Genomic DNA, 26,190 nt, shown 5'->3' with positions numbered 1-26,190 from the left:
AATGGCCACTCTCCTGTTCCTCATTTCACACATTTAAAAACTAATTTTAAAGTCTGCTTTGACTGTTATTTTTGTTCCTTTGGTTATGTAAATTTTTAGTAAATGTTAATAACTTTTATTGATTATTGAACAAATATATCTACCCAGGAAGATTTAATGTCCTGTTTCATATGTAAAGGGCAGTAAAACAATGCAGTCTATTAAAACATTCCGCTATGGCTGAGGTCAAATCTACCCCTAGGTTTATGCCGTTTGGTAAGTTTCTCAGCCTGGCATTGCTTGTATTTGGGAGATTCTCTTCTTTACCATAAACCTTGTGGCTGGTTTCCTGAGCATCTGTATCTTAGTGAAAAGTGAAATGTACAGTCACATGGCAGTTCTGTGCCAGAGCCGGCGCCTTCTCACCCAGAGTCTCCGCCCCTGTTTCCCAGAGGTTGGACCAGCCTCCATGATCGTTGGGAACCTGGTTGCTGGGAAGAGAATCGCACAGGCCTCGGGAAGGGAGCTGGCTCACCTGGAAGACAGCGACCAGGCGAGAAAGGTAACGGCCAGTGGCCAGTGCCTGGGAACGTGAGGCGGGTGCCTCCCCCCGAGGCCGCAGACTGATGGACCCCTCCACACAGTTCCTGTTCCTGCCCGATGTGCTGCAGTGGCGGGCGCACACCACCCCTGACCACCCGCTGTTCCTGCTGCTCAATGCCAAGGTAGGCCGCCTGTGCCCATCCCCCCCGCTCCCGGGCTCTGTCCCCAGGGTCCCTGCCCGGAGAACAGGGTGCTGCCAGGCCATCCTCTCCGCATACGGGGCTCTTTGTGGAGCACTCAGCTGTCACATGATTCACGCAGTAACGTTTGAAACACATCTTGTATTTAAGAGAAAAATTCTCGTTAGCTCCTTTCTTAATTATGAATAGTATGCTTGTAAATGAGCAAATGTTTATTTTGTAAAAATTAGGAATTTAGACTTTTTTTTGTTTATAGATTTAACATGGCAAAGACTGCTTACTGCCCTGATCCTGGTATAGATTCTTAGAACAGGAAGGGGAGGCTGTAACTCTCACATCCAGTGTGTGGGCCAGTAGACAAAATAGAGAGACATGACAAGTTAAATAACAATAAAAATCGTGCCTCAGATGCATCACACAAGCCACCACATAGGCCATAAGAACGTGTGTACTTTGACACAGTAAAGGGCAGGTTACTGTGCTCTTAGAAAATGCTGGTCCAGCTTTTGTTTCTGCTCATTACCACCTACTGTCTCTTCATCCAAAAAATATTTATTGACAACTGCCAAGTTACACGGTGCTAAATAGGAGGAAAGGGGCACCTGCTCTCAGGATGCTTGAAGTGAGTCTTCCCTGCTCGAAAGCCAGTCCATAAGAGAGACTCTATGTTCCTTGTTTCCTGTGTATCTGCAGATCTAGAACAGCGTTCAGTTAACAATTATTTTATGACTGATTGAGTTCTAAAGCATGGAGACAGGGGGGCCTGGGTGGCTCAGTCAGTTAAGCATCTGATTTAGGCTCAGGTCATGATCTCACGTTCGTGGGTTTGAGCCCCACGTCAGGCTCTGTGCTGACAGCTCAGAGCCTGGAGCTGCTTCAGATTCTGTGTCTCCCTCTCTCTCTGACCCTCCCCTGCTCACACTGTCTCTCTCTCTCTCTCTCTCTCTCTCTCTCTCTCTCTCTCTCAGAAATAAATAAAACATTTAAAAAATGTTTTTAAATAATAAAAAAAAAAAGCATGGAGACAACCAATAATTAACAATTATTGGTGGAGTCCAGGCCCAGACACGAGGTGGCAGCTCAGAGGAGGAGAGACATGCCCTCATGTGGTGTGTGGTCTGAGCACCTGAGCACAGGGAGTGCTTTTCAAGGGAGGAGGGCCGCAGGGTGGGGGCCACACAGAGGGACTCGCCAGGCATATGTGTGGAGGGGTTGGCCATCTTTAAAGCCAAGGGAGAGCTCAGGAGGAGGCAGCAGAAGACTGGCCCTGGCCTTCTCCAAATCCATTCCAGACTTTCCTCAAGGTCACTAGTAAAACTGCATTTCTTTTGGTTTGTCAGCCTTTTTCAGGTTTGAATTGGCCTTGGGTCCCTGAGAACATGGTGGCTTTTAACCCAGGAGCAGGCCTGTGGCTTTCAGGTGGTTGTCCAAGGGAACCGGCGGGCTCTGGATGTCTGGGCTCCCGGTATCTGCCTGGTGCTGACACCCTGCACCTCGGCTTGGGGTGGGAGGAGCGAGCCTGGCCCCCCTGCGTGAAGCCTCGAGGGCCTGCGTGCCTGGCTCTGCATACACACACGTTGGCCTGTGCAGCGGAAGGACCAGTCGAGGAGAAGCCAGGGGTTCCCACTCAAGCTGGTCTGTTCTGGGGCATTATGTTTAGATCGAGCTGCTCTGTTACTCTTCTTAAGAAGGACTAAACGAGCTGTGAGGCCGGCCCGCCTCTGGTCAGCCGAGGGAAGGAAACATTTGCTGGGAGCTGGTCTGCGGCCCGGCTGTCCTCAGCAGACACGTGAAGTGAGCAAGGGAGCCCGTGCGACCGGTGCAGGGGTGATCCGGCCAGGCACCCCCCGAGGTGCAGGCCCGCTGACCTGGGGGATGGGAGCTTTAACATGCATGACCGTGGAGCTTATGGATGTTTGCTCATTTAATGTGATTACTGTGCGTGTTTATATTCAGGGTAACGGCTGTTTCTGGGCGGGGAGAGGATGAATTGAGGGTGGTATGCAGAGTGGTGATGACTTGTTTTTAAAAAAGAGAAATTTAAACAATGAGGCAAAATATTATTAGGTAATGAGAACTTGGATGTTTATGGCATTATTCTTTATAATGTTGTTATGTTTAAGGTATTTTATAAAAAAAGGCCAAAGAGTTCTCTTTAGTGGCTGTGTCTCTGACTGTCCTGGACAAGGGGCAGCTTGCGCACTGCTCCAGGCTCTGCTGGGACGCTCGCGGCTCGTGTCTTCACTGCGGCCAAAGTGCCGCCTTTGGCAGGACCTCCTCAAATGATGGGGAAAGACAGCGGATATGTCTGTAGGATTGGCATGGGTCCCGGTCCCTGACCACAGGGCTTCCGGGGACAGGGTGTGCGCAGTGTGAGCACACGCCCTGCCCCTCCAGCTCTGCTCAGCCAGGGACTGCGTTCCTAGGGCACCGTCACCAGCACCGCAACCTGTGTCCAGCTGCACAAGAGAGCTGAAAGGGTTGCTGCCGCCCTGATGGAGAAGGCACGACTGAGCGTCGGGGACCATGTGGCTTTAGTCTACCCCCCAGGTAAGCACGCCGGGATGCCTGGTGCACATGCCACTTCCCTCCACTCTGCGTTCACTGGGACTCTGTTATTACAGAGCAGACACCCTCATAACCTCCAGCACGTCAGAAAATAGGTCTTGGCCAGGCGCCGGGGTGTCCCTAGCATTCCCTGTCCTGCGCATGACCTCCTGCGCTCTCCCAGGAGCAGCCTGTGCCCCTGGTGTGTGGTCACTTCTCCCGCCACCCTGCACATCAGCTCCATCTCCCAGTTTCCTTTGAATTCAGTATGTGTTTAAAGTCTGCATGGCCGCCTGGGTGGCTCAGTTGGTTAAGCGTCCAGCTTCGGATCAGGTCATCATCTTGGGATTCGTGGGTTCAAGGCCCGCATCAGGCTCTGTGCTGACAGCTCAGAGCCTAGAGCCTGCTTTGGATTCTTTGTCTCCCTCTTTCTCTGACCCTCCCCTGCTTACACTGTCTCTCCCTCTTTCTCTCAGAAATAAATAAAAACATTTAAAAAATAAATAAATAAGTAAATAAAAATAAATCTCCCTTTTCCCTGTCCTTACAATTTATCTATTGAAGACCCGGTCTGACCCTGCAGAGGCCCCGTGGCCCAGACGCTGCCCAGTGCATGCTCAGGTACAAGCAGCATGTTCTTGACCCTGTGTTTCCAGCAGGCTGGCAGCTACATCCTGGCCCTGGGTCCCACTGAGGTCCAGGGTCTCTGCCAAGACTGTAAGTGCCCATGTTGGCTGTGTCTCCTTTGGTGGCATTATTACCACTGACTGATGCTTCAGTGCTCAACATTCATTAATCCTTTAAGGGTCACAAAACAGTGATACTCTAATTCTTTCGTTTCTTTTTCGTTTATTGGCCACAGAACTAATACACAGAAACCTCCCCCTTCATCTAGTATTTGGTGTTAGAATTCATATGTGTTGATTCTTTCCTTCTATTGGTCCTTTATGAAATGAATTTTGTTTCCTATCACACTCCAAAGGTGACCAAGCAACGAATTTAAAAATACATACATATGAATATGAACTCACAGACTTAAACATAGTTGTTGGGTTTCATCCTTACCAAAGTTCAGTTCTGCCATATTTGCCCAATAGAAGCCTTTGCTGGCTGGCTTAGCACGTGCCACTAGTCCCTGACTGCTTCCTCGTGTCTCTTGTGACAAGGTGCTCCAAACCCCCTTAGTGCCCATCCTACCCCAGACCTAGGATCAGCCATTTCTCTGCAGAGCCCGCTGTGTTCCCAGAACAAAATCTGGGCATGAGGGATGCCGATTTCTCCTGGATTGGCTGCTGTTTGGTGGCGCTGTCAGTGAGCCGAGCTCGGAACTATAAGTAAATGGGTCTTCAGAGAGGCACTGCCTTCTGAGTTCATAGTGTTACATCCCATTCAAATCCAGGATCATAGGACTTTCGGCAAACCTCGCCTACCGCATATCTCCTTTTTTCCACACCAAGAGCCCTGCTTCTGACGAGCAGGGAGGTGACAGAACTCAGATACCCCGTGACGACTCCGCTGTGTAGCCCTGCGCCACGTGCGGTACTCTCAGGGTGACTGCACAAATGCTGTAACCACCAAAATGAATTTTGAAAACAGTTTACAAGGTTTGCACCTGCTTTTTTGCCTTCCCCTCACTCCCTGCTGCTTGTGTGTGCTGTCAGGGACGGCCGCTACAAATTCAGCCTCTCTTTTCTTACCCTCGTTTGTGATGAGGGTTTGGAGTGAGAGTGGGGGTGTGGATCTGGAACCGAAGGCCAAGAAAGAATTCTTGAGATGTCTTTGGCGCAAAAAGGTGATTTTATTAAAATAGGACAAGACCCGTGGTTACTTTCTATGGAGTTGGGGAGGTAAAGCCAGAGGCCTTTACCTGGAGGCCTCCAGAAGGACTTAGATATGCTAAAGAGGACTCCTGAGATACTCCTGAGGCCTGGCTCCTGTCCAATTAAGGTTGTTTTCCTCTAGTAAGGCCTTAACATCAGGGCCTTAGGCTGTTCCTGGAGAAACTACACTCTGTATTTGCCTCTCGCATCTGTCAATGGGCTGCGGGTTTTGAGGAAATTTCATTTTATCTGCCAGTTTCCTTCTTGCCTTTGTTCCTCACATCACTATGGAGGGGAGGGTGATGTTGGGGCTCCAGTCTACAGGTTTCTGGAGATTAGGCTTTTGATAAGATGGCCTTTTTCTTGTAATTTAGTAAGATATTTGTAAACTGATGGAGACCCATGTCCTGCATGACTGTGATCTCTGTCAGTTAACCATTGGTCTTCCCCTTTCCTTTGTCCTCGGGCAACCCGGAGTGCCCAGTGCCCGAGGAATGTCACACTTGGCCCGCCTGGGGGCAGTTTGGGGTGTCAGCCTGCCTCATGCTCCCTCATCCCCTGTGGCAGCCTGTTCTCTCCTGGCACAAGTGCATGCTAACGTGAATACTCCTAAACCCACAGGCATCAAATTCTTTCTCCTCTTTTCATTCCCTGGAGTGTAGGGGTGCTTTTCTCCAGGGTGACTGCAGTCCCCACTCTTGAAGTAGCCCTGGTTTCATGTCTATGCCAGACTCTACAGCATGTCAGTGTAAGGCAAGCTGGTGCTCTCTCCTGCCCCCAGCTGTCTACACCACACCCTCTACTAAGGTAGTGCCACGCCCCTGGGCTCAGGGCTGGAGCTGTACAGCATGCAGGAGTGCTCACACAGGGAAGGCCTGAGCTAACTGGGAAATGCCTTGCATGCTTCTCTTTTTTTTCCTTTAGTTTATTTATTTTAGAGCGGGAGAGAGAATCCCAAGCGGGCTCTGCAGTGTCAGCACAGCTGGAACTCACGGACTGTGAGATAATGACCTGAGCCTAAATCAAGAGTCAGTCATAATCATGGCTTCCCCATAAGCCATTTTTAACAACAAAAAAGAAAATGTATGCTGAAGGTCTAAATTTATATTTTATTTTTTTTGATTAAAAAACTCTTTAATGTCTATCTTTGAGAGATAGAGCGAGAGAGAACACAAGTGGGTGTGAGGGGAGTAGAGGCAGAGAGCCAGGAGAGCGGAATCTGAAGCAGCTCCAGGCTCCAAGCTGTCAGCACAGAGCCTGATGCAGGGCTCAAACCCACAAGCTGTGAGACCGTGACCTGAGCGGATGGTTAAGGCTGGGGCACCTAGCCACCCCGAAATTTACATAAATTTACATTTCATAAACTTAGCTGGCAGGTGGAGAGTTTAAGAGCTGAGGACTGAGCTGTGGTCTCGGCTGGGAGGCCCAGAACCCCGCCTTGGGTGCAGATATTTTGCAAATGCCACAGGCACGTGTGTTGTGTATTACTTGGGGGTGAAGAGGGAGTCCGAGACTTTCTTCCAATTTTCAAAAGGATGTGAGATCCAAGGGATTAAGAACCCATGCTCTCTGGAAGCTGCAGAAGAGTCGGGTGCTGGTGGGATTGGATTCTCCCTACCTGTTCACCTGGTGATTCCTAGGACAGGAGGAACAGCATGAATTTTGTGAACTCAAGGAAATGAGCTCCTGGCCATATCCCTCTTGTGTGCTGTGTCGGGCAGGGACCGCACACGCATGGTGCCCTGGCCGGCTGCGTGCCGGCACCTGCTGTCCCTTCGCTCGGTGCTCCTGGCTGCCCTGCGGCCCAGCGCAGATGGCTGGTCCTGTGGCAGCGGTGCCGAGGAGCCAGCTCGACCCCAGGTGTGCTGAGCTGTCCTGGTGCAGCGTCACTCTATTAATACCGCTGGAGCACTGGGAACTCGTAATCCGGTGAAGCCCACCAGCCAGGTTACAGCTGGCGTATTTATTTTGACTCTGGAATTGAAATAGCTTGAGGCTGACAAGTGGGGTCTGGTGTGCTCTGAGGGGCAGCGTCTAGAGGGGCCTCCACGGTTGGGGGGAGGGAGCATGCGTCTCATATCGGACTGAGTTCAAGGCAGAAATACAGGTTTTAAATGTGGCATAATTCCCCCTAAGTTTTAAATATGAGAAAGTTTAAACATTTAGAAATTGGAAGGAACATTTTGGTGGTCGTGTGTTATGATGTACGGTTGAGAGCAAGACGCATGGCCCCGGACGCATGCACTTGGGGGGGAGGGGGCGCAGCCCTGGTGTTCCCAGTTCTCCACAGACCCCTGCCTGTATTGCCCACCTTCTCCTCCTGGGGGGGGGACCCCTGCCTCATCCTCCTCCTCACCTTCTGCTGGCAGGGGTGGACCCCTCCCGTGTTGCCCTCCTTTTCCAAGCTGGGCAGCCTGCCCCTCAGAAGGGTTCCTTTCAGCCCTTGCTCACCTACCTTGCGCTTGGCCCCGGCACACAGGAATGGCAGGCAGGGTGCTGCTGACACACAGGGTGTCCTCTGTGCCATGGGCACCCCCCATCCTCTCCCCAGCCTCTCAGGACAGTTCTCTCTGCATCCCTAACAGCACTGAGTTCAACACATACTGACGCCGGCAGGCCGGGTCTCGGGACGCCAAGGGGGTCACACAGGACGAGCCAAGAGGTCCCCTGGTTGTGCACAGGATAGAGATCAAGTGCAGGGAGGCAGGAGGTGAAAGGAGAGTTTATTGAGGATGTAGAGGGAATGCAGGTATATACAGTGTCTTCTGGGAAACACAGAAAGGAAAGGAGAGTCCTGTCTTCTTTGGGATCTGGGTGGTCTTACTGAGCATGGCGGTCCCATGCATGTGTCCTCTCAGGCATCCAGGAGCTGCTTAGAACAAAGACGAGAGCCCAAGTGTTACTTCTTGGAGCCAGGGGCCCTGGGTGTCCACGTGTCTAGCGCCCGTGGTCTAGAATATGCATATGATGGCTTCCTCCAGTCATTCTCGCCTGGTCCTTCCTTGGATGTGATCTGTTCTGGAGAAATCACTAACTCCTTGTCTGTACAGGGAAGATACACTTTGCATTCTGAGCCATGTATAAAGTGGGGGTGCAGAGCCTAGCAAGGATAGAAGCAGGAAAAGGAGCAAAAAGCAGATTTTTACGGAGTCCTTCAGTTTCCCTGTCTCAATACTGTATTAGTTTAGAGAAGTTGTGGTTGACCCACACAGCGCATGACCAAGACCCTGCATCACCTGCTTTGCCATCCCGTGGTACGAGGCACTGTGAGCTACGTTCCACCCTGCACTGACCCTCTCTGACCACGTGTCTTCCCAGGGGTGGACCTCATTGCTGCCTTCTATGGCTGCCTGTACTGCGGCTGTGTGCCTGTCACTGTGCGGCCCCCACACCCCCAGAACCTGGCCACCACGCTTCCCACCGTCAAGATGATCGTAGAGGTATCTGTGCGCCCTGGATGGCCAGGCAGGCCTGGTGGGAGGGCCCTTGTTCTGGTAGACCGTGGTCTCCTCTCCCTACGAGTGTCATCTCCCCCAGACCCTGCATCTCACTCCCGCCTTCAACCCCTGTGCTCTGCAGGTCAGCAAGTCTGCTTGCGTCCTCACCACACAGGCCATTATGCGGCTGCTCAAGTCCAAAGATGCAGCGGCTGCCGTGGATGTCAGGACCTGGCCAACCATTCTAGATACAGGTACCTGTCCTCAGCACCGCTGGTTGTGTGCTGGCCCTGCCAGGACACACCGCCTCTCCTTTCTTTGTTGTAGGAATTGGCATCGTTGCCGCCAAAATGTAAAAGCTGGTAAGAGCAGCTGAAGTAAATGGTGAGGAGGCTGCTAGAAGGGCCCTTGCCGCTGGGTTGCTCGCAGCTCGCCTTCTGGTTTCACTCGCGGTGGGGCCTCTGAACCGGCGGGGAGCAAAGATCCTTGTCCGAAGCCTGTGTGCCTGCAGACCACCCCTGTCCTCACTGCTCTCATGCCTGTACAGCAGTCAGTGGTTGTGAGGACACATGTCCCACAGCACACACACATCTGTCCTTTGACCCCGCCCCACGAAATGCTTGTGGGCCAGCCAAGAAGGCCGTAAACCCCAGAACCACTGTGCCTTGGACCCTGATACTCTCAGCCCCTCCCCATCGAGACACCCCAAACTAGTAGCACCCACAGGCTTTGTTGGTGACTTGAGATGCTGGCCATTGAGTAGGCAGGAGTCCCTCCTTCCCTGTCGCACCTGGCAGGCACCTGTCCACGCTCTCCAGGGCAAGAGGTCAGGGACTGTGTTGTCTGTGGCCACCTGCCCAGTACCCATCTACAGGCACGGGTGGCTAGCTGGTCCAGGGCAGCTGATGTGGGGCGGGGGTGGGCTTAGGAGCAGACTGGCTCCAGAGAGTTCCATTGCTTCACCAGCTTGCTGCGAGGTGGGTGGGCCCCAGCCCTTGCCTCACTTGTGTCTACCTACCTCACCATCTCATAGAAACGATGAAGCACAGTAGCCCTGAGAACTGGTCCCTAGTGCTCTCTCTGTGGTCAGAGTTCTTGCTAACGTTGGCTCTGCCCCAGCCTCTGAACTCTCCCACTGGTGGATGAAGCGGCTTCCCGTGCCACTCGTATGACTTGCCTGCCCTCTGTGTCCCCCTCCCCCGCTTCCCCACACATTCAAAGTGGTCATGGTGGGTCTGTTCCACATGACATTTCCCTGAAGGTTAAAAAGAGCTTCCCCGTGTACCCACATGGCCTGCCGTCTCGAGGCCTCCCTGTGCTCTGCACTTGCTCTCCCCAGGACTCCCCAGGTATCAATCCTGTGTTCTTTCTCCCTATGAGAGTCTGAAGTAGCACTAACCTGTGTCTCCCGTCCAATAGATGACATACCGAGAAAGAAGGTGGCTAGCATTTTCAGGCCGCCATCCCCAGACCTGCTCGCATACTTGGATTTCAGCGTATCGACTACGGGCATATTAGCAGGTGTGAAGGTGAGCCCTCTGACCATAGCTCTAACTTGCTTCAACCTCTGATGGGGTGGGCGGAGAGGAGGGTGGGTGAGGGGTTATGCAGGTCCTCACTCATATCCAGAGCTTGAAGCAACATTGTTGTTCCTTGAAGTTTGTGTTAAATACCAGTAAACCCCCAAAATTAGGTTAGCCTGGGAACAGTGCATATTTTGATGTTCTTTGGTAACATCTAAACTGAGATTTCTGACTGTCTTTGGGAGCAGGTAGCTTTGATGAGTCTGTCTCCTTACCAGGAGGCGAGAGCTCCATTAAAATTTTTTGTCATTCTGAAATCTCATTTAGAAGATTTTTAGTGTGCAATTTCCTATGTATTATTTGGTTTGTATGGAGAACTAAATGTGTCTGGCGGCTGTGGTCCAGCAGGCACTGTTCAGTGTCTCCCTCACATCACTGACCAGAACTTTCATCGTACTTCAGATGTCACACGCAGCCACAAGTGCCTTGTGCCGCTCCATAAAGCTACAATGTGAGCTGTACCCCTCGAGGCAGATCGCCATCTGCCTTGACCCCTACTGCGGCCTCGGCTTCGCCCTGTGGTGTCTGTGCAGGTGAGTGTGCAGGTGGTGTGCAAGTCATTGGTGCAGGTGAGTGCTGCAGGTGGTGTACAAGTGTTGCAGGTGAGTGTGCAGGTGTGTGCAAGCCCGTGCTGCAGGTGGTGTGTAGGTGAGTGTGCAGGTGGTGCGCAATTCAGTGCTGCAGGTGAATGTGCAGGTAAGTGTGCAGGTCAGTGCTGCAGATGTGTGCAGGTGAGTGTGCAGGTGAGTGTTGCAGGTGGTGTGCAGCTGAGTATTGCAAGTGAGTGTACACGTGAGTGGTGCAGGTTTGTGCAGGTGAGTGTGTGGGTGTGTGCAGCTGAGTGTTGCAGGTGAGTACGCAGGCGAATGTGCAGGTACCACGCTCACCTGCAGGGCTAGAATTGCTTGTGTCAGTCTTTGGAGCCTTAACGTTCATTTTTGATGCCCAGGGAGCCTAAGATACACATGTGAGGAGGTTTGTTTGGGGATGAGAAGGATTGGAGGCTGAGTCTGAAATTGAGTAAGAGTAAAAATACATTTTTCATTAAATATAAACAGTATCCATTACTAGTAATGGGGAAGAGACTACTTACTCTCATCAAATACTAGGAAGTAGTGACAGATATTTGGAAGAAGAAAGCCAGAGTCTCCAGCTGGCAGACCCTGACCCGAATTTGTGACCCTGGATCCTTCTGAGGTGCCTGGACGGAGACTAGACCCGCTCTGTGTCACCCCTGCTCCCCATAGTACTTCCTATCGAAACATCCACTTGACATTAGGGCAGAGTTGTGTCCTGTTCTGGCTAGAAAAGAAGTGTCCTAGGAGGGGAGACCGAAGTGGGCGCCCCAGGCCCTTCTGGCACAGGTGGACCGGGCATCCCTGAGGGTCCCGGGCTGCAGACTAACACAGAGCCGCGCCACAGCTGTCCTGACTCTCCCTGCGCCCTCTCTCACAGCGTCTACTCCGGACACCAGTCGGTCCTGGTGCCCCCGCTGGAGCTAGAGAGCAACGTGTCCCTGTGGCTGTCAGCCGTCAGCCAGTACAAGGCCCGCGTCACCTTCTGCTCCTACTCCGTGATGGAAATGTGCACCAAGGGCCTGGGCGCGCAGACTGGCGTCCTCAGGGTGAGTGTCCAGCCCTGCCTGCCACCGAGGCCTGCCCAGCACCCTGCTTTCCTTCGTCTCAAAGTGCCCAAACCAGGGGCTCTGCGTTGGTTCTAAACTGGGCCCCTGGGACCCTTTAAAGTAGATCCCAAGATCTGTTCACGCTGTTTGTGGAAACGGAAAACCCTTTCCAGGAGTTGAACTGCACTGGCTCCATGTGCCCTCTTCCCTACACCCCTAGAGGTCACTTCCTTCATCCGCACACCCCACACAGCAGAGGAGGGTGTGAGACCCAGGCAGAGGTGCCGGGGTAGTGGGGAAAGGCGCAATACTAGCTCAGAGCAGCACACCTCAGGGTCCCTGGGGCCTGGGGTGTAGCCAGAGCTGTGTGCAGTGGCGGGAACCGCCTGGATGCCAGGAGTGGCTGTGGGGAGGGCACCCAGGGGTGGGCAGTCTCCAGTGCATCCATAGTTAGGACCCTGAGGAATGGGACCAGCTAGGAGGCGGGGTTTGCATCTCACTTGCCCTGGGTCGCTGGGACTAACCTCCCCCTGTCCCCTCCTCCCCAACGCCCGTCCGCCTGCAGACGAAGGGGGTGAACCTGTCCTGCGTCCGCACCTGCATGGTGGTGGCTGAGGAGCGGCCCAGGATCGCGCTCACACAGTCCTTCTCCAAGCTGTTCAAGGACCTGGGGCTGCCAGCGCGCGCTGTGAGCACCACGTTCGGGTGCAGGGTCAACGTGGCCATCTGCCTCCAGGTAAGGCCTGCCCCGGGCCTCCCGCTGCCCTCGCCCTCCGTGCGTGCGCTGTCCTGCCCTGCTTGCCCTCTGAGCGCTTGGTGTTTCACCTACATGTGACCAGTAGGCTTTGTGAGCCAGAGGCTGTGTTTTAAAAGATGTTCTAGTCTCGTTGATGAACAAAGCCTTGCCTGGAAACAACTCAAGTTGTTCTTGAGCAGTGACTATTAACTTTTGGGGGAAATCTCAAAGGCTACAACATGTAGCTTATTTTTTAAAGCAAGATAAACTTATTAAGACAGCAATTTTAAATTGAAACATTAATTAATGTGATTTGTCTTGCCCCAAGTTAATTTTTGAAACATGAAGGTATTTTACATATTAAAAGGAAACACAAAGTTTCAGAAATTGAATAGCTCACTATAGTGCTGTTTACTCCTTCTTCAGATGACTGGCTATTTTCCAGATTTGGTGCTAGTATCTCCATTTCACTTCTTTCTAAAAACATACTGAATGCCTTACTCCACGAAGTGGTTCGGGAACCACAGGGCAGAAGAGGCATCACCGGAGCCAGCGCGGGCCCAGGTCCTGGGCTGTTGCGTAGCTTCCAGAGCCTTTGCTCAGCCCTGGTCCTCAGCCCACGACACAGCTGCCAGGCGCAGGGCAGGTTTTACATGCAGATACTGCCCTGTTTTCCGGGCATTCCTGCTGCTGTCCTCTCAGCCTGGAAGACTGCTGTCCTCTCCAAGCCACAGACCCTTGCTGTGCGGCAGGAAGAGGTGGGCCAGGGTCCCCTCCTAATGTCCCTCCCTAGTATAGAAAGTACAGCTGAGCATCGGGCTGCTGATGCATCGTTAGTGGCTATAAGCGAAGACCTTACCCTCTGCTCAGCGTTTACTCAATATTTGAAGGTGTCTGTTCTATTATCAGCACGTGGGATGCCACATATGATTGCAAAAATCTTAATGGGTTGTTCACGTTTGTACTTTGAGATGCAGTGACGTATTTTGCTTTCTCTTACCGTGTGTTTCTCACGTGGCCTGTTGCTTTCTGTTTGTGTTTCCTGTGGCTGTCTCCTCCCTGTCTCGCTCTGCTGGCCTTCTTTGCCTCTGTCAGCCCAACAGGCTGGGAAAGCTGGCTGAGCAGGTATGACCTTGACCTCAACCTCAAGGCACCTCTGTGCTTCCCCCATGAGTTTATGTGACCTTCTTGTGAGTTCCAGACAAATATATGTTTCTTTTGCTGTCTGACTTTGCTCACAGTGGATATTATTGACATGTTATAAAAGCTCCCTTGAAACCAAATATAAGAGCAAAGCTATTTTCAAAAGAATTTAATAGTCCTAGAGTTACCTCTGGAGGAAGGTCAGTGTTTGGTCTCAAAGAGGTATTTTTGTTTTAATTCCAGGGCAGACATAGGTTACAGTGTCTGGCATCTTCAGACAGTGATATTGAGCAGAGTGTCCATTTAACTCGACACTCCTTATCGATTAAATAGAACATATAACATCGTCAGCAGGACCAGTGTCCACGTGTCCGATGAGAGGAGAGCAGGGAGACATCCTTTGGTCCAGTCCACGAGAGAGACTGTGCCATACTCAGCCCTCAGGAGAATGCAGTCAGCTGGCAAGAGCCCAGGCCTGATCTGACGGCTGGTGAAAAAGCCTTCCAAAACCTATGGTGGTGTTTTTACCAAGCACAGAGAATAGGGACGAGCGGGAACAGAAAGCTGTTAGAACAGACATGTAAAATTGTAGGATTTGAGTTTTCCATTCAGTGTTATTGAACAAGTCTCTCAGTGTTGTCAAGCCACGTAGATGTTTGGACAGAAGGCATCCATGCCCTGGGCATGCTCAGTGCCGCGAGCAGAGCCGCCGCCTTCTTGGGCGCCCTCTGAGGGCCAGCCCAGGGGGAGCTGTCACATGTGTAGATGCGGACGCGCTCCTGAAAACGAGATGAAGGGAAGGTCCTCCGCTGCTCTCCTTTCCAGGGCACGGCCGGCCCGGACCCCACCACCGTCTACGTGGACATGAGGGCGCTACGCCATGACAGGTGAGGGCCTACCACACCCACGGGCGACGTTCTGCAGGCGGGGTCTGCCCTGTCCAGACCTCCCACGCCTTGGCATTGCCAGCTGTCTGGCTGAGTCCACCGGGCGAGCCTGGGCTTCTTTCTCCCTTGTGTCAGCTCAGCTCAGGCAGCAACCCTGTAGCTGTTCCCACGGCCGGGAGGGATGGTGTCAGGTGCGAACTCTTGGCCTGTCTTCTCATGGGACAGAAAACAGGTAAACCAGCCAAGGCAAGGGTGTTTTCCACATGACACCATTTTAAGATAAGACTTAGTTTTCACATCGGCAAATGTGCCCTGGGGGCCGTGCTATGCACCTGTGGGTCTGGGTCCCGCCCAGCTCTGAAGCTTGATCCTGGCTCTGGATCCCCAACCGTGACCACGCTGCAGCTTGAGGTAAACAGAGGTGGGGCTTCCTCGGGTGGGGCCAGCTGGGCCAGGGAGGGCCCCAGAGAAACCTAGAGCAAGCCCCTGCCCTGATGGTGGCACGTGAGCCCGGCAGTTGGAGCTGGTGCACGTGGAGCTGGTGGTCACTGCTCCAAGGTCACAGCAAGGTCGTAAGCAAAAGCCCGGAGGCGTGGTGTTGTCTACAGACTGACCGTTACAGTTTCTGATTACATTTCCCTTGTTAATTTTTAGGGTGCGTTTGGTAGAACGGGGTTCTCCGCACAGTCTGCCATTGACGGAGTCTGGAAAGGTAGCAGAAGCTGGGACTTAAACCCAGGTCCTTTCTTACGTTAGCACCTGGCGGGTGCCAATGGCTAAAAATGTCCTGATGGACACAGGTCAACCGTGGTTGGGGCTGGGCTGATGCAGAGGCTCATCTCTGCACCATCAGCACACACGAGGACACCTCTGAGCTAATGCCCAGAACGGGAGGGCTCCAGGTGCAGACACCCAGAAAGATCTCCCACTGTGGGGCTTGAGGCCGTGGGCCCCTTGGGTCAGAGCCCAGTGCCTTCAGGGGTATCTGGAGAGCAGTCCTCTTCAGAACCAGGGAAAGTTGAAGGGAAAGAAGAACACCCACACGGCCCTGTCAGGCAGAGTGATGAGGATGGGGGCTATGGCCTGGGTGCTGACTAAGCCGCTGGGCACTAGGAGACAGCACCGTTGAGGGTAGGGCTGTGTACCCAGCGTGGCCAGGAACAGACGACCCGCAATCACAGATTTCCCACGGCTCCTGCTGCGTACCCGTGATAGGGTCAAGAGCGCAGGTGGTGGCCTGTCCCATACCTGCACGAGCCCAGAGGTGAGAAATGGAGATTGGCATAGCTCATGCAGCCTTGGAAGGGCTGCCCCAGCTCTGCTCACACATCCTGATGGTCACAGCTGCCTCTAGGGAGGCAGGACCGGCCCCGGGGCCTGTGGAGGGTGAATGGTCAGGCTCCTGAGGAGGGCCAGCCATGGAGACGTGGGGCAAAAGGCTGGGCTATTGCAAAGGTCCTGGAGTGAGGGTGGCTGGAGCTGAGCTGGGGGAGAGGTGGAAGGGTGACCATGGGCAACGGGGCCTGCATCCACACCTTCCTGTGACTCCTCGACCCTTCCACCTTCCTGGAGGGCCCCACTGACATCTGTTTTATACGTGAGGAAGCCACCCAGGACAGAACAGGTGTCTGGATGGTCTGACTGATGCCCAGGCGTGGGGTCCTCTGAGCTGGGTGCCCTCCTCTGGAATGTTCTCCATGGCCCCTGAGCCAGCCGTGCCCTCACAGTTAGCTAGCTTCCCAGTGCAGGACTGGGGATCGATCACGGGGCTGAAACACAGAGCCCTTGCAGGCAGGCATGGTGTGTGGACAGCACCCCACACGGGAGCCACACAGGGGCAGGTTGTCCTCTTGTGTCCTTAGTGAAAGACCCCAGATGTGGCGGATGCTTATGGGAACAAACCCTCCTCACCCCTCTTGATGTCCAAAGTAGGGTTTGTCCCTAGGAACGGGGATAACTTTGCTAAGATCCACTATTTATTTTATCTATTAAAGAGTCTCTTTTAGGGGCACCTGGGTGGCTCAGTCCATTATGTATCCAAGTCTTGATCTCAGCTCAGGTCTTAATCTCAGGGTCATGAGTTCAAGCCTTGCGCTGGGCTCTGCGCTGGGCATGGAACCTACTTTAAAAAAAAAAAAAAAAAAAGTCTCTTATTTATTAAAATTCAAAGTCAGGTTTAGATTGGTTTCTAGCCCTCCCAGTCACTCACATGTGCATGACACTGCCCTTTCAGATCCTCCCTGGGGTGAAGGTCATTATCGCACACACCGAGACCAAAGGGCCCCTTGGAGACTCACATCTGGGAGAGGTAAGGCGGAGGGACCGGAGCCCCCACGGTCTCAGCAGCTGCCCCTTCCTCTCTCCCTGATCCATCCCAGAGTCGGGAATTCTCAGCAGAGGATTTCGGGTCCTGCAGGATAAAGCCCACTCCAGGGTTGCCCTCCAGCAAAGGGAACCCTTGAGTCCTGTGGGTGGGGGGCCCGAGGAGCCGCAGCAACACTGCTGTCCTCTGAGGGAGGGACTGGGTGCAGGGCAGCGCAGGCCGGGAGGGAGGGTCCTCGACATCCTGAGGGTGCAGGCTTTGCACAAGTGTGTGGGAGCACGTCCAGAGTAACTGTCCCCCGGGGGCCTAGTAGAGGCCCGAGTTGCTCTGTCACGATGGGCTTCAGGCTCACGAGGGTGCTGGGGAGCCAGTGCCCTGGCGGATGGGGCTCGGGGCTGTTTGCACAGGGCCTCCCCGGGGTCGCTCAGTGTTGTGACTGGAAGGTGTGCCCGTGCCAGGGCTGGGTGTGGTCAGCATGGGGCCTCCCCTCAGCCGTCCCTCTTGCTGGACAGCTGGACCCACGCCTGTTAGGGGAACAGTTTGCCTCCGAGATGGTCACAGAGGGTCTGCGCCAGGCTGGGAACCCACCTCATCTTTCAGATGCCACCTGTGTCTAGAGCCAGGCGCTCAGTCTGGGGAGCAGACTGTGGGTCCTGGATGGGCCCAGCGTGTGGAAGGATGCCCCAGGGGCCCACAACACCTTTGGTACTGCTAGCACGGTGTGGCCGACAAGGGTGCATGGGTGCGTGTGGACTTAGCGCATCTGCAGGGGAGGTAGTGTCCGTGCCCGCTCTGTCCTGTGAGCCCTCAGCCCCTTCACCTGTCCCTGTGTGGACGTGGGACAAGCTTCCAACTCTTTCCCACTGTCAGTAGTAGTTTGATGTGAGCAGTGGGGAGGCAGCTCTGTGAGCTCATCCGCACTGCAGAGTCCTCCCCCCCACCCTCCACCCCCGGCTCCCAGGGTGAAGGAGGGGGTGCTTCGCTCGGAGAGAAAAGTTGCTTGTTTGCTTTCTGTGCCTGAAGTTTAACTTGAGCCACGAGACGAGAGACACTGAAAACAACTCCCTCTCCCCCGCCTTTGTTCAGTGTCTTTGTAAACACTCTCAGCCAGTGGGTGTCTCATGGCAGAACCTGTGCCCAGCGTTTGTGACGTGCCAACATTCTTGTCCCCTGGGCCCCACCAGATCTGGGTGAGCAGCCCCCACAACGCCACCGGCTACTACACGGTCTACGGGGAAGAGGCGCTCCACGCTGACCACTTCAGTGCCCGGCTGAGTTTTGGAGACACGCAGACCATTTGGGCGAGGACTGGCTACCTTGGTTTCCTTCGGAGAACGGAGCTCACTGACGCCAGTGGAGGTGAGGGTTACCATTAACCCCCTGCACACAGGCCATGTGTGCCCTGGGGTCTGTCCATACCGCACAGGAGGTCTGCTGCCGTGGCCCCAGAGTCTGACGTTCATGCCGCGGCAGCTCAGGGACTCCTGCCAACCCCCTCATCCTGTGCTGTGAGCGCGGATATTCAGGCGTGGGGACAAAGGACGTGCTCTGATAGCAGTTTTCTCTGGAAATCACTGTTTTGCCCTGCGGCTGTCCCTCGCGGGCCTTGGACCCTCGGCTTCTGCTGAGGATGTGGGGGTGTCAGTGATCAGGCCGTCAGGCCCTCCCCTCGCATCAGCCTGAAAGTTGCAGAGTCCCTTAGGCCACAGCAGGCTGACAGATCAAGTCAGAACCCTGGTGCCCCTGCAGACGCTGTCTTCTCTCCAGAGACGGTGCGGGCTATTTCGGAACCTGTGTTCACGCACTGACATGACTTTCCTGAGGTGCTCCCAGCTGCACAGGTGCCCTCACAAGGGACTGAGGGGCGGCATCGCCTTCGGGCCTCTGCACGGCTCACTCACAGGGCTTGCTTGTCACGTGCTGTTTGGACAGCGAGCCCCCATCCCACAGAGCGCGGCTCTGGGCTGCCGTGGATACACGGAAGGTGCTCAGTGTTCACCGGGTGCCCTTCTGAGGGCTGTGCACCATGTTCACAGAGCGACACGATGCGCTGTATGTGGTCGGATCTCTGGATGAGACGCTGGAGCTGAGAGGCATGCGCTATCACCCCATCGACATCGAGACGTCTGTGGTCCGAGCCCACAGGAGCATCGCCGAGTGGTGAGAGCCAAGTCCCGCCCTGCCCGTCCAGCCTCTCCTCTGGGGCAGAGCCGGGGGCTGCAGGCCCCTCCCTCTGCCCCTGCAGACCCTCTCCACGGGGAGCGTGCTGGTGGGCACCAGCCTCTCCAGCAGCAGACCCCCAGCCTCTCGCAGCCTCTTTCGTTTCCTGACAGTTTTAAACCGAGAGTCTGGTCTCTACAGTTATCCTGAAGTGTTTCTGCTTTTAATGCAAATTTTTAAATTTAAATGTTCGTGACTCACAATTTCTTCACTTTGTAGGGAGCTTGAATTGGGACACATACAACTTTCAACATCAAATAATACTATTGGTTCTTACCAAGGACTTCAGTTAGAAGAAAGAGCCTATAAAACACATTTAGCCTAACCTTTAAATTATGTTAGGCAGTAGTGTGACTTCAGCCACTCTGTACTTGGCACGATTTCCCACTTGTCCGTTTGCCCCCAGAAGCCTGTGCCGTCCCGTGTGTGATGCCATCTGTCCTCTCCCTGCAGTGCTGTGTTTACCTGGACCAACCTGCTGGTGGTGGTGGTGGAGCTGGACGGGCTGGAGCAGGATGCACTGGACCTGGTGGCCCTGGTGACGAATGTCGTGCTGGAGGAGCATCACCTTGTCGTGGGTGTGGTGGTCATTGTGGACCCAGGTGTGATCCCCATCAACTCTCGGGGTGAGAAGCAGCGCATGCACCTGCGTGATGGCTTCCTGGCCGACCAGCTGGACCCCATCTATGTCGCCTACAACATGTGAGCGCGGCCCGTCGGCCCCACGTTCCCGAGACAGGCGTGGTCCCGGCTCCCGGTGCGGGAGCCCGTCACAGGGGACTCGCGAAGGCACCACACTGTCTGCAGCCATCAGAAGAAAAGACTCCAGTCTTCACAGAATGCTGTGCACTCTGCTTTTACGGATCCATCCCAAGGATCCCCACATCTCATTTTAGGAACCACTTCCTGACTCTTAGAAGAAACATTTTCATCTTTGAGGACCTTTGTCAGTACTTGAACAGGCAGGTGCCTGTGAGGGGGCCTGGCGTAGCTGTGGCGAGGGATCGCGAGCGCTCTGCTGTGCTGCGAGTTTGCACTTGTTTTAGGCTAAAAATATAGTTCTTGATTTTAAAAATTCAATTATTTATTCCCACTTCAAATGACAACTTCATGTATAGAATTCATGCCAGAAAGAACTTGAGGCCCCTGGGGAAGAGCAGAGTGATGGAGGGAGGGAGACTTGGCCTGCCCTCCCCCCTCCCAGACCCGAGGTCCTGCTGTGGCCACACGGCACTGCCTTTGCTGGTCTCCTTATTGAAACAGGCGTGCCCAGTTGTCTGCATTTGTTAGCACGAGTACTCAGTAAGTGCCATTTGGGGCTGTCAGCTGAGACGCTTTGGGGAAGACAAACCGGCATTTAGTCTGAAACGACCACCCCAGGTTTGTAACTTCATGCTGTGCAGGGACCATACCTGTTGTCCCAAGTCCACAACATGAATTCTTCTCAGTACAAGCACTTGTACAGTGTGGAACTGTTATTTTTATTCAACAGACCTGGAGGGCATTGGTGGCAGCATCTGAGGCTTTCAGGTCATCAGTGCTATTTGCTGAGCACCCCGCACTCAGTCTGGGGGCCGTGGACAGACCCCTGCCCGCCCGACGTTCACAGTTTGAATTGTGTGCCTATAAAACTTGGCCAAACCATATTCAGTTATTTTATTCATACTTGATGAAACTGACTGATGTAATATAATATAGTAAACCTAAATCAAAAAGAATGTAAAATCCTTTAGATACTTTTAAGAATTTGAAGCAAAGCTTAAATCTTAAGACAGATTATTTTTATATAGTTATTAAAGAGTGTGTAATGAAGTTGTGGGGTTTTGGGGGGGGATTGAGGGTGGGAAAATTTATGAATTATGCATGCTTCCTAGGAACAACCAGGTTTTTCAGGAATTGGCCTGGAACAGTGCCTAACAAAGCTATTACTAATTCTCTACCATTTTAAATTCACCACCGGATGGGTCTGGCTAACTGGGCGGACTCTCACATCCTACACGTATTTGGCTACAAATAGCACGTGCATAGTAGTTCTGTTGCGTGTGGTGTTGAGCCGGGGCTAGTACGGGACAGCATACTGGAATTCTAATAACCCTGTTGTAATTATGTACATAATCTGTGTAATTTATTGTTTGACATACAGAGGTTCTAGCGGCGGACTGATGGACATTCCTTATAACAGAATGGCCAGCAGGGAAAAACTACCTAACCCTAATCTTAATGTTGTAGTTTTATAGCAAACAAATACTGTAAAATTTTTGTATTGAAAGGTCAGTGGCAGTAAGATAAGGTGTCTTGTAAAGTCAGATTTTAAGAAGCACATTAAAATGTTTTAAAATTACTCTCTGGGAATTCTGTATATCACACTGAAATTTTTTTATATCATGTTAATAAAAGGTATTAACTGTTTGTAATTCTGCACTTTGAAATGTGTGAAAATGTTTTTTAAATTACCCCAAATAGGATGTATTTTATCATGCATTCTTTTTTCTGAATATAAAAGCATTTATGCTTCTAGCATAAAATCTACAAAGCACATTCAAGTGTAAAGAAGCAAATTAAGATCTCCTATAATCCTACCTCTGACTAATCGCAGCATTAGTGTTTAATAAAAATCATTTCAGGAATTAATTTTTTCTTTTTAAAGATTTTTACAAAATTAGGATCATATGCTTTTATATTAGCTTTTGTACTTAATAAATTACAGACTTTTTAATCTGTTCCACATATTCTTCTACATGTTTTAACAACTGTCTTGCGGGTGTGCCGTGACTGAAGGTCGACTCACTCTCGCTGTCCACACCGGCGTTGAACACCGCACCTCAGCAGTGCCGAGTCCTCACACATCTGCGGGACAGGTGCTGCCTCGGGCGCAGGGCCTAGGGCAGAGTGGACAGGTCAGAGTTCCTGCCCGGAGTGAAGCTCTGGTGCCTTCTGCCTTCCGGAAGAGTGGAAAGGCCTCTTCTGGCACCCTGACGGATTCAATTACATCCTTGCCAGATTGATAGTCAAGTAAGTGTCATGCCTAGTCATGTCAAATAAGTTTTCATGTGTCGTTTTTATTTCTCATTTGTATTCAGATCCAGCAGTTGTTACTGCACTCAAAGGTTTTGGTTGATTTGTAGAAACTATTTTATATTAAGAATTATCACGTCCAGGGGCACCTGGGTGGCTCAGTCAGTTAAGTGTCCGACTTCCACTCAGGTCATGATCTCACAGTTTGTGAGCTGGGGCCCCACATCGAGCTCTACACTGACAGCTCAATTTCAGATTCTGTGTCTCCCTCTCTCTGCCCCTCCTCCGCTCACACTCTGTCTCTCTCAAAAATAAATAAACTTTTTTTTTAAATTAGAAAAAAGGGACACCTGGGCGGCTCAGTCGCTTAAGCTTCGGCTCAGGTCATGATCTCACAGTCCATGGGTTCGAGCCCCATGTCGGGCTTTGTGCTGACAGTTCAGAGCCTGGAGCCTGCTTCAGATTCTGTGTCTCCCTCTCTCTCTCTGCCCCTTGCCCACTCGTGCTCTGTCTCTGTCTCTCAAAATAAAATAAAGACATTAAAAAAAATTTTTTTAAAGGATTATAATGTCTAGGGGCACCTAGGTGGCTCAGTGGGTTAAGTGTCTAACTTCAGCTCCGGTCATGATCTCATGGTTTGTGAATTCAAGCCCTATGTTGGGCTCTGTGCTGACAGTGGGGAGCCTGTTTGGGATTCTCTCTCTCTGCCCTTCCCTGACTCGCGCTTTCTGAAACTGTCTCTCTCTCAAAATAAATAAATAAACTTAAAAATAAATTATAATGTGAGCAAGGGAGGGGCAGAAAGAGAGAGAGAGAGGGAGAGAGAGAATCCCAAGCAGGCTCCACAAGTCATCGCAGGACCCAAACCCACAAACTACAAGATCATGACTGAGCTGAAATCAAGAGTCAGACACCCAACCAACTAAGCCGCCCAGACACCTCTTAATTTAGGTTGTTTTTTAAATGTTCGAATTATTTTATGCAAACTGTAGTTACTTGTGCTTAGTTTCAGATTATGAATAGAGCTGATTTGTTTCAAAGGAAGGTCAGCACAGCCATAACCTCTTCTTCCACCAGCCACCTTGTGGAATGGAGATGCCGCGGAGAGTTCTGGAGCCCCATCCCCCTCGCTCCGCTCGTAAGCTGGTGGTTCCGTGCCAGGAGAGGCAAGCTGACAAGGCCTGAGGGTGCTGCCCTGCCTCCACGGAATGCTGAGTCCGAAGGCAGGCATGTCGCTCAGAAATGCCATTGTTCTGGATGAGGGAGCGTGGGGCAAGCTGAGGGCCAGGTACAAGCTAGCACCCCCGCCCCCTGGTGGGATCTGTGTGATATCCCTCGGACACTCCTGGCCACCCAAGAACAAAGGAAAGGGGTTAGAGTGCTTGCCATGGTGATGTGGGAAACTAAGGCAAATGAAAAATTAAATTCCCTTACTGCCTACAGCCCATTGACACGTCTTTGAAACCGGCAGGGTGACCTCCTCTAGGAGCTCAGCTGTCTTGATGATGACACTTTGCTGGACGCAGAAGGGAATCTTGCCTTCACACTATCCCAACCCCCAGGATCCTGTAAGTTTACCTCCTTTACCTCAGCTGCCCCAGGATACACGCTGGCGCTCCTACTCCAGGCTGCGGCCCCTGATAATACATCGGAAGGGTCTCAGGACGGAACACGTGACCTGTTCCTAACAGCTAGCTCCTTGAGGTCCTGGAAACCTTGTTTCCAAAATTCCTTAGAGAATTTTACACTGTAAGTGTAAGGGGCACTTACACTGCCCTTGACCCCGTCCCAACCTAAAGGTATATAGTCAGTCACTCCTCACAAGCCCAGCGCAGTTCCTTCTGCCCACGGTCCTGTCCCCCTGCGTTTAAAATAAAATCACTTTTTTGCACCAAAGATGTCTTCCAAGAATTCTTTCTTGGCTGTCAGCTCCGAACCCCACCATCACCCAGACCCCCTCATCTGGCACCCAAACTGGGGCTTAGAGTCTTTTCATCTGAACTCTGAGCCAGTGCAAACTTGGCGAGTAATTCCTCTTCCTTCCCCTGCTCTCATTTCAGAGGCTTTTCAAGGAGCACGGTCTTACCGGAACACTTTCATGTCAATCGCTCAGGCCACTCGAGCCCGTGGCTGCTCTAAAGAGGAAGAGGAAGCCTGCCTCTTGGCTGGAAGTTAGTACCCCTGCCAGAATGGTAATAAGACCCAGAAACTCTGTCCTCTCTTCATTCCTGTCCTTCTACAAAACTGTCTCGGGCACAGGACAGCCACCTAAGTCACCAGGACAGCTGCCAATCTTAAGACTCCCGTGTGAGGTTTCCTCCTCATTGGTCTAACGTGATCCCCTCCACATCTCTGGTCTAGCCGCTTCTGGCTGTGGGACCTCCACTGGGACCCCATTGAAACCAGTACTGGATTGAATTAAAACCCAACCAGGGAGCGGCGCCTGGGCGGCTCAGTCGGTTAAGCGTCCAACTTCAGCTCAGGTCATGATCTCAGGGCTTGTGGGCTCAAGCCCCACGTCGGGCTCTGTGCTGACAGCTCAGAGCCTGGAGCTGCTTCGGATTCTGTGTCTCCCTCTCTCACTGCCCCTCCTCACTAGCACTCAGTCTCTCAAAAATAAAGATAAAAAATAAATTTTTAAAAAGATGCAGAGTTCCCACCCTTGAGGCCCCGAGTGGCATTTGCTCCGGCTGAAGCCAGGAGCTGGTTTTCCCTGGAGATGCCAGAGACAGGTCACTCCCCCAGCTGCCCGCCTCTCCCCTGCCCGCCTGAGGACCTGCAGCATCTTCTGGGCTGTCAGACACGCACTGCCTGGAGCTGTGGGGGGTCATTAACCACCCATTCCCGGAACTAAACGTCGCCTGAAGGTGAGGGCGGGTCACCCAGAGCTGAGGTCAGAGGAGGACACTGGGCATTTTACAACCTGGAATGAGCAGTAGTTGGTGCCAGGGAGCCTCCAGGAGCCCTGGAGGTGGCTGTGCAGACATGCTGAGGAGCAGCCTCCCTCCTCGGGGTGAAGGAGCACCCCCTGGATGCGGAGGCCGCCAGGGACACTCCGCAGCCGCCACGGCAGGCTCGCAGGGGGCCAGTACACGCCAGTTGTTCCTGTCTGGTCTGCAAGGCCGGTGGACATCCAGGAACTGAACCCCCTCTCAAGGTGATCCAAGGGGGCCGGGGCGGGGCCAGCAGGGCCTTACTCAGCCCCTGGCTGACGCAGCAGGGCTGTCCGCCGGTCACGAACACGCACCCCGGGCACGCAGCCCCCGGCCCACTCGCCAGCCTCCTCCCTGTCACCCCCGGCTGAGCCAGACAGCAGCGGTGGAGCCTCTGGGCCCCGACCCCGGCCGTCCCGGCACTGACCCCGCGCCCGGACCCGCTGCCTGCAGTGGACCTTCCTCCAGAGCAGCCCCTCCCACCCTCCTCTTCTCTGTGAAGCCACTTCCCTGTGTTCTCTGGACCCGCCTGTGGTTCGCCACACCTTGCACATCCTGAATTCAGTTTCTCTGCCATTTTCTTTCCTTTCCTTTCCTTTTTTTTCTTTTGAGAGAGCGAGCGAGTGAGCGAGCGCGTGTGGGAGAGGGGCAGCGGGAGAGAGACGATCTCAAGCGGGCTCCGTGCCCAGCCCACCACCCTGGGGTCACAGCCTGAGCTGAAATCACGAGTTGCTTGCTCCCCCGACCGTGCCCCCGGGCGCCCCACCCTCTGCCATTCTTAAATAAACCCATCTTGCTGGTGGTTCTACTCGCTAATTTTCAAGGTCAACATCGGCAAGGCTTTAGGAGGCCGGGACGGTGGGACAAGCAGGTGCCAGTGACCAGGTGGGGAGCAAACGTGCCCGAGCACAAACGACCGTCCCAGAAGCCTGCCTGAGACGGTGCCTGCCCCTCACCAGGGGTCGGAAGTGGGGGGGATCGGGCAGTGGGGGGGCCGGCTTCCGTCCGCAGCTCCACGGGCCTGGGCGGCCACTCTCNGGGGCCTGACGCCAACGCCGCTGGAAGTTCCCGCCGAAGCCTGAGGCCAGGGGTTGCCCCGCCTGGTGCTGCCCTGCCCCTCAGCCGCCCTCTTCACCCCCACCTCAACCCTCACCCTCTCCCCTACCTAACCACACCCCTCCTCACCACTCCTGCTCCCCC

At 53.2% G+C, this 26,190-nt stretch overlaps 1 protein-coding gene across 1 annotated transcript in view; it reads left to right on the top strand.

The window, feature by feature from the left end:
• The window catches only part of DIP2A (disco interacting protein 2 homolog A), a 108,427-nt gene extending 86,758 nt beyond the window's left edge, over positions 1–21,669 (top strand). Inside the window, exons 25-40 of the mRNA XM_077755354.1 lie at positions 432–541; positions 624–704; positions 3,149–3,272; positions 8,408–8,529; positions 8,669–8,780; positions 9,946–10,055; positions 10,512–10,642; positions 11,565–11,733; positions 12,299–12,469; positions 13,565–13,594; positions 14,438–14,499; positions 15,154–15,211; positions 16,733–16,807; positions 18,007–18,181; positions 18,859–18,982; positions 19,496–21,669. Of these exons, the coding sequence (XP_077611480.1) occupies positions 432–541; positions 624–704; positions 3,149–3,272; positions 8,408–8,529; positions 8,669–8,780; positions 9,946–10,055; positions 10,512–10,642; positions 11,565–11,733; positions 12,299–12,469; positions 13,565–13,594; positions 14,438–14,499; positions 15,154–15,211; positions 16,733–16,807; positions 18,007–18,181; positions 18,859–18,982; positions 19,496–19,748 (1,907 nt within the window). The 3' untranslated portion in view covers positions 19,749–21,669. The remainder of the gene's footprint in view (positions 1–431; positions 542–623; positions 705–3,148; positions 3,273–8,407; positions 8,530–8,668; positions 8,781–9,945; positions 10,056–10,511; positions 10,643–11,564; positions 11,734–12,298; positions 12,470–13,564; positions 13,595–14,437; positions 14,500–15,153; positions 15,212–16,732; positions 16,808–18,006; positions 18,182–18,858; positions 18,983–19,495) is intronic.
• Positions 21,670–26,190: the final 4,521 nt, after the last annotated feature.

The sequence above is a fragment of the Crocuta crocuta genome, unplaced genomic scaffold (genome assembly GCF_008692635.1).
Source record: "Crocuta crocuta isolate KB4526 unplaced genomic scaffold, BGI_CrCroc_1.0 scaffold675, whole genome shotgun sequence".
NCBI classification, from domain to species: Eukaryota; Metazoa; Chordata; class Mammalia; order Carnivora; family Hyaenidae; genus Crocuta; species Crocuta crocuta.
This window is presented reverse-complemented; position numbering and strand designations above follow the sequence as displayed.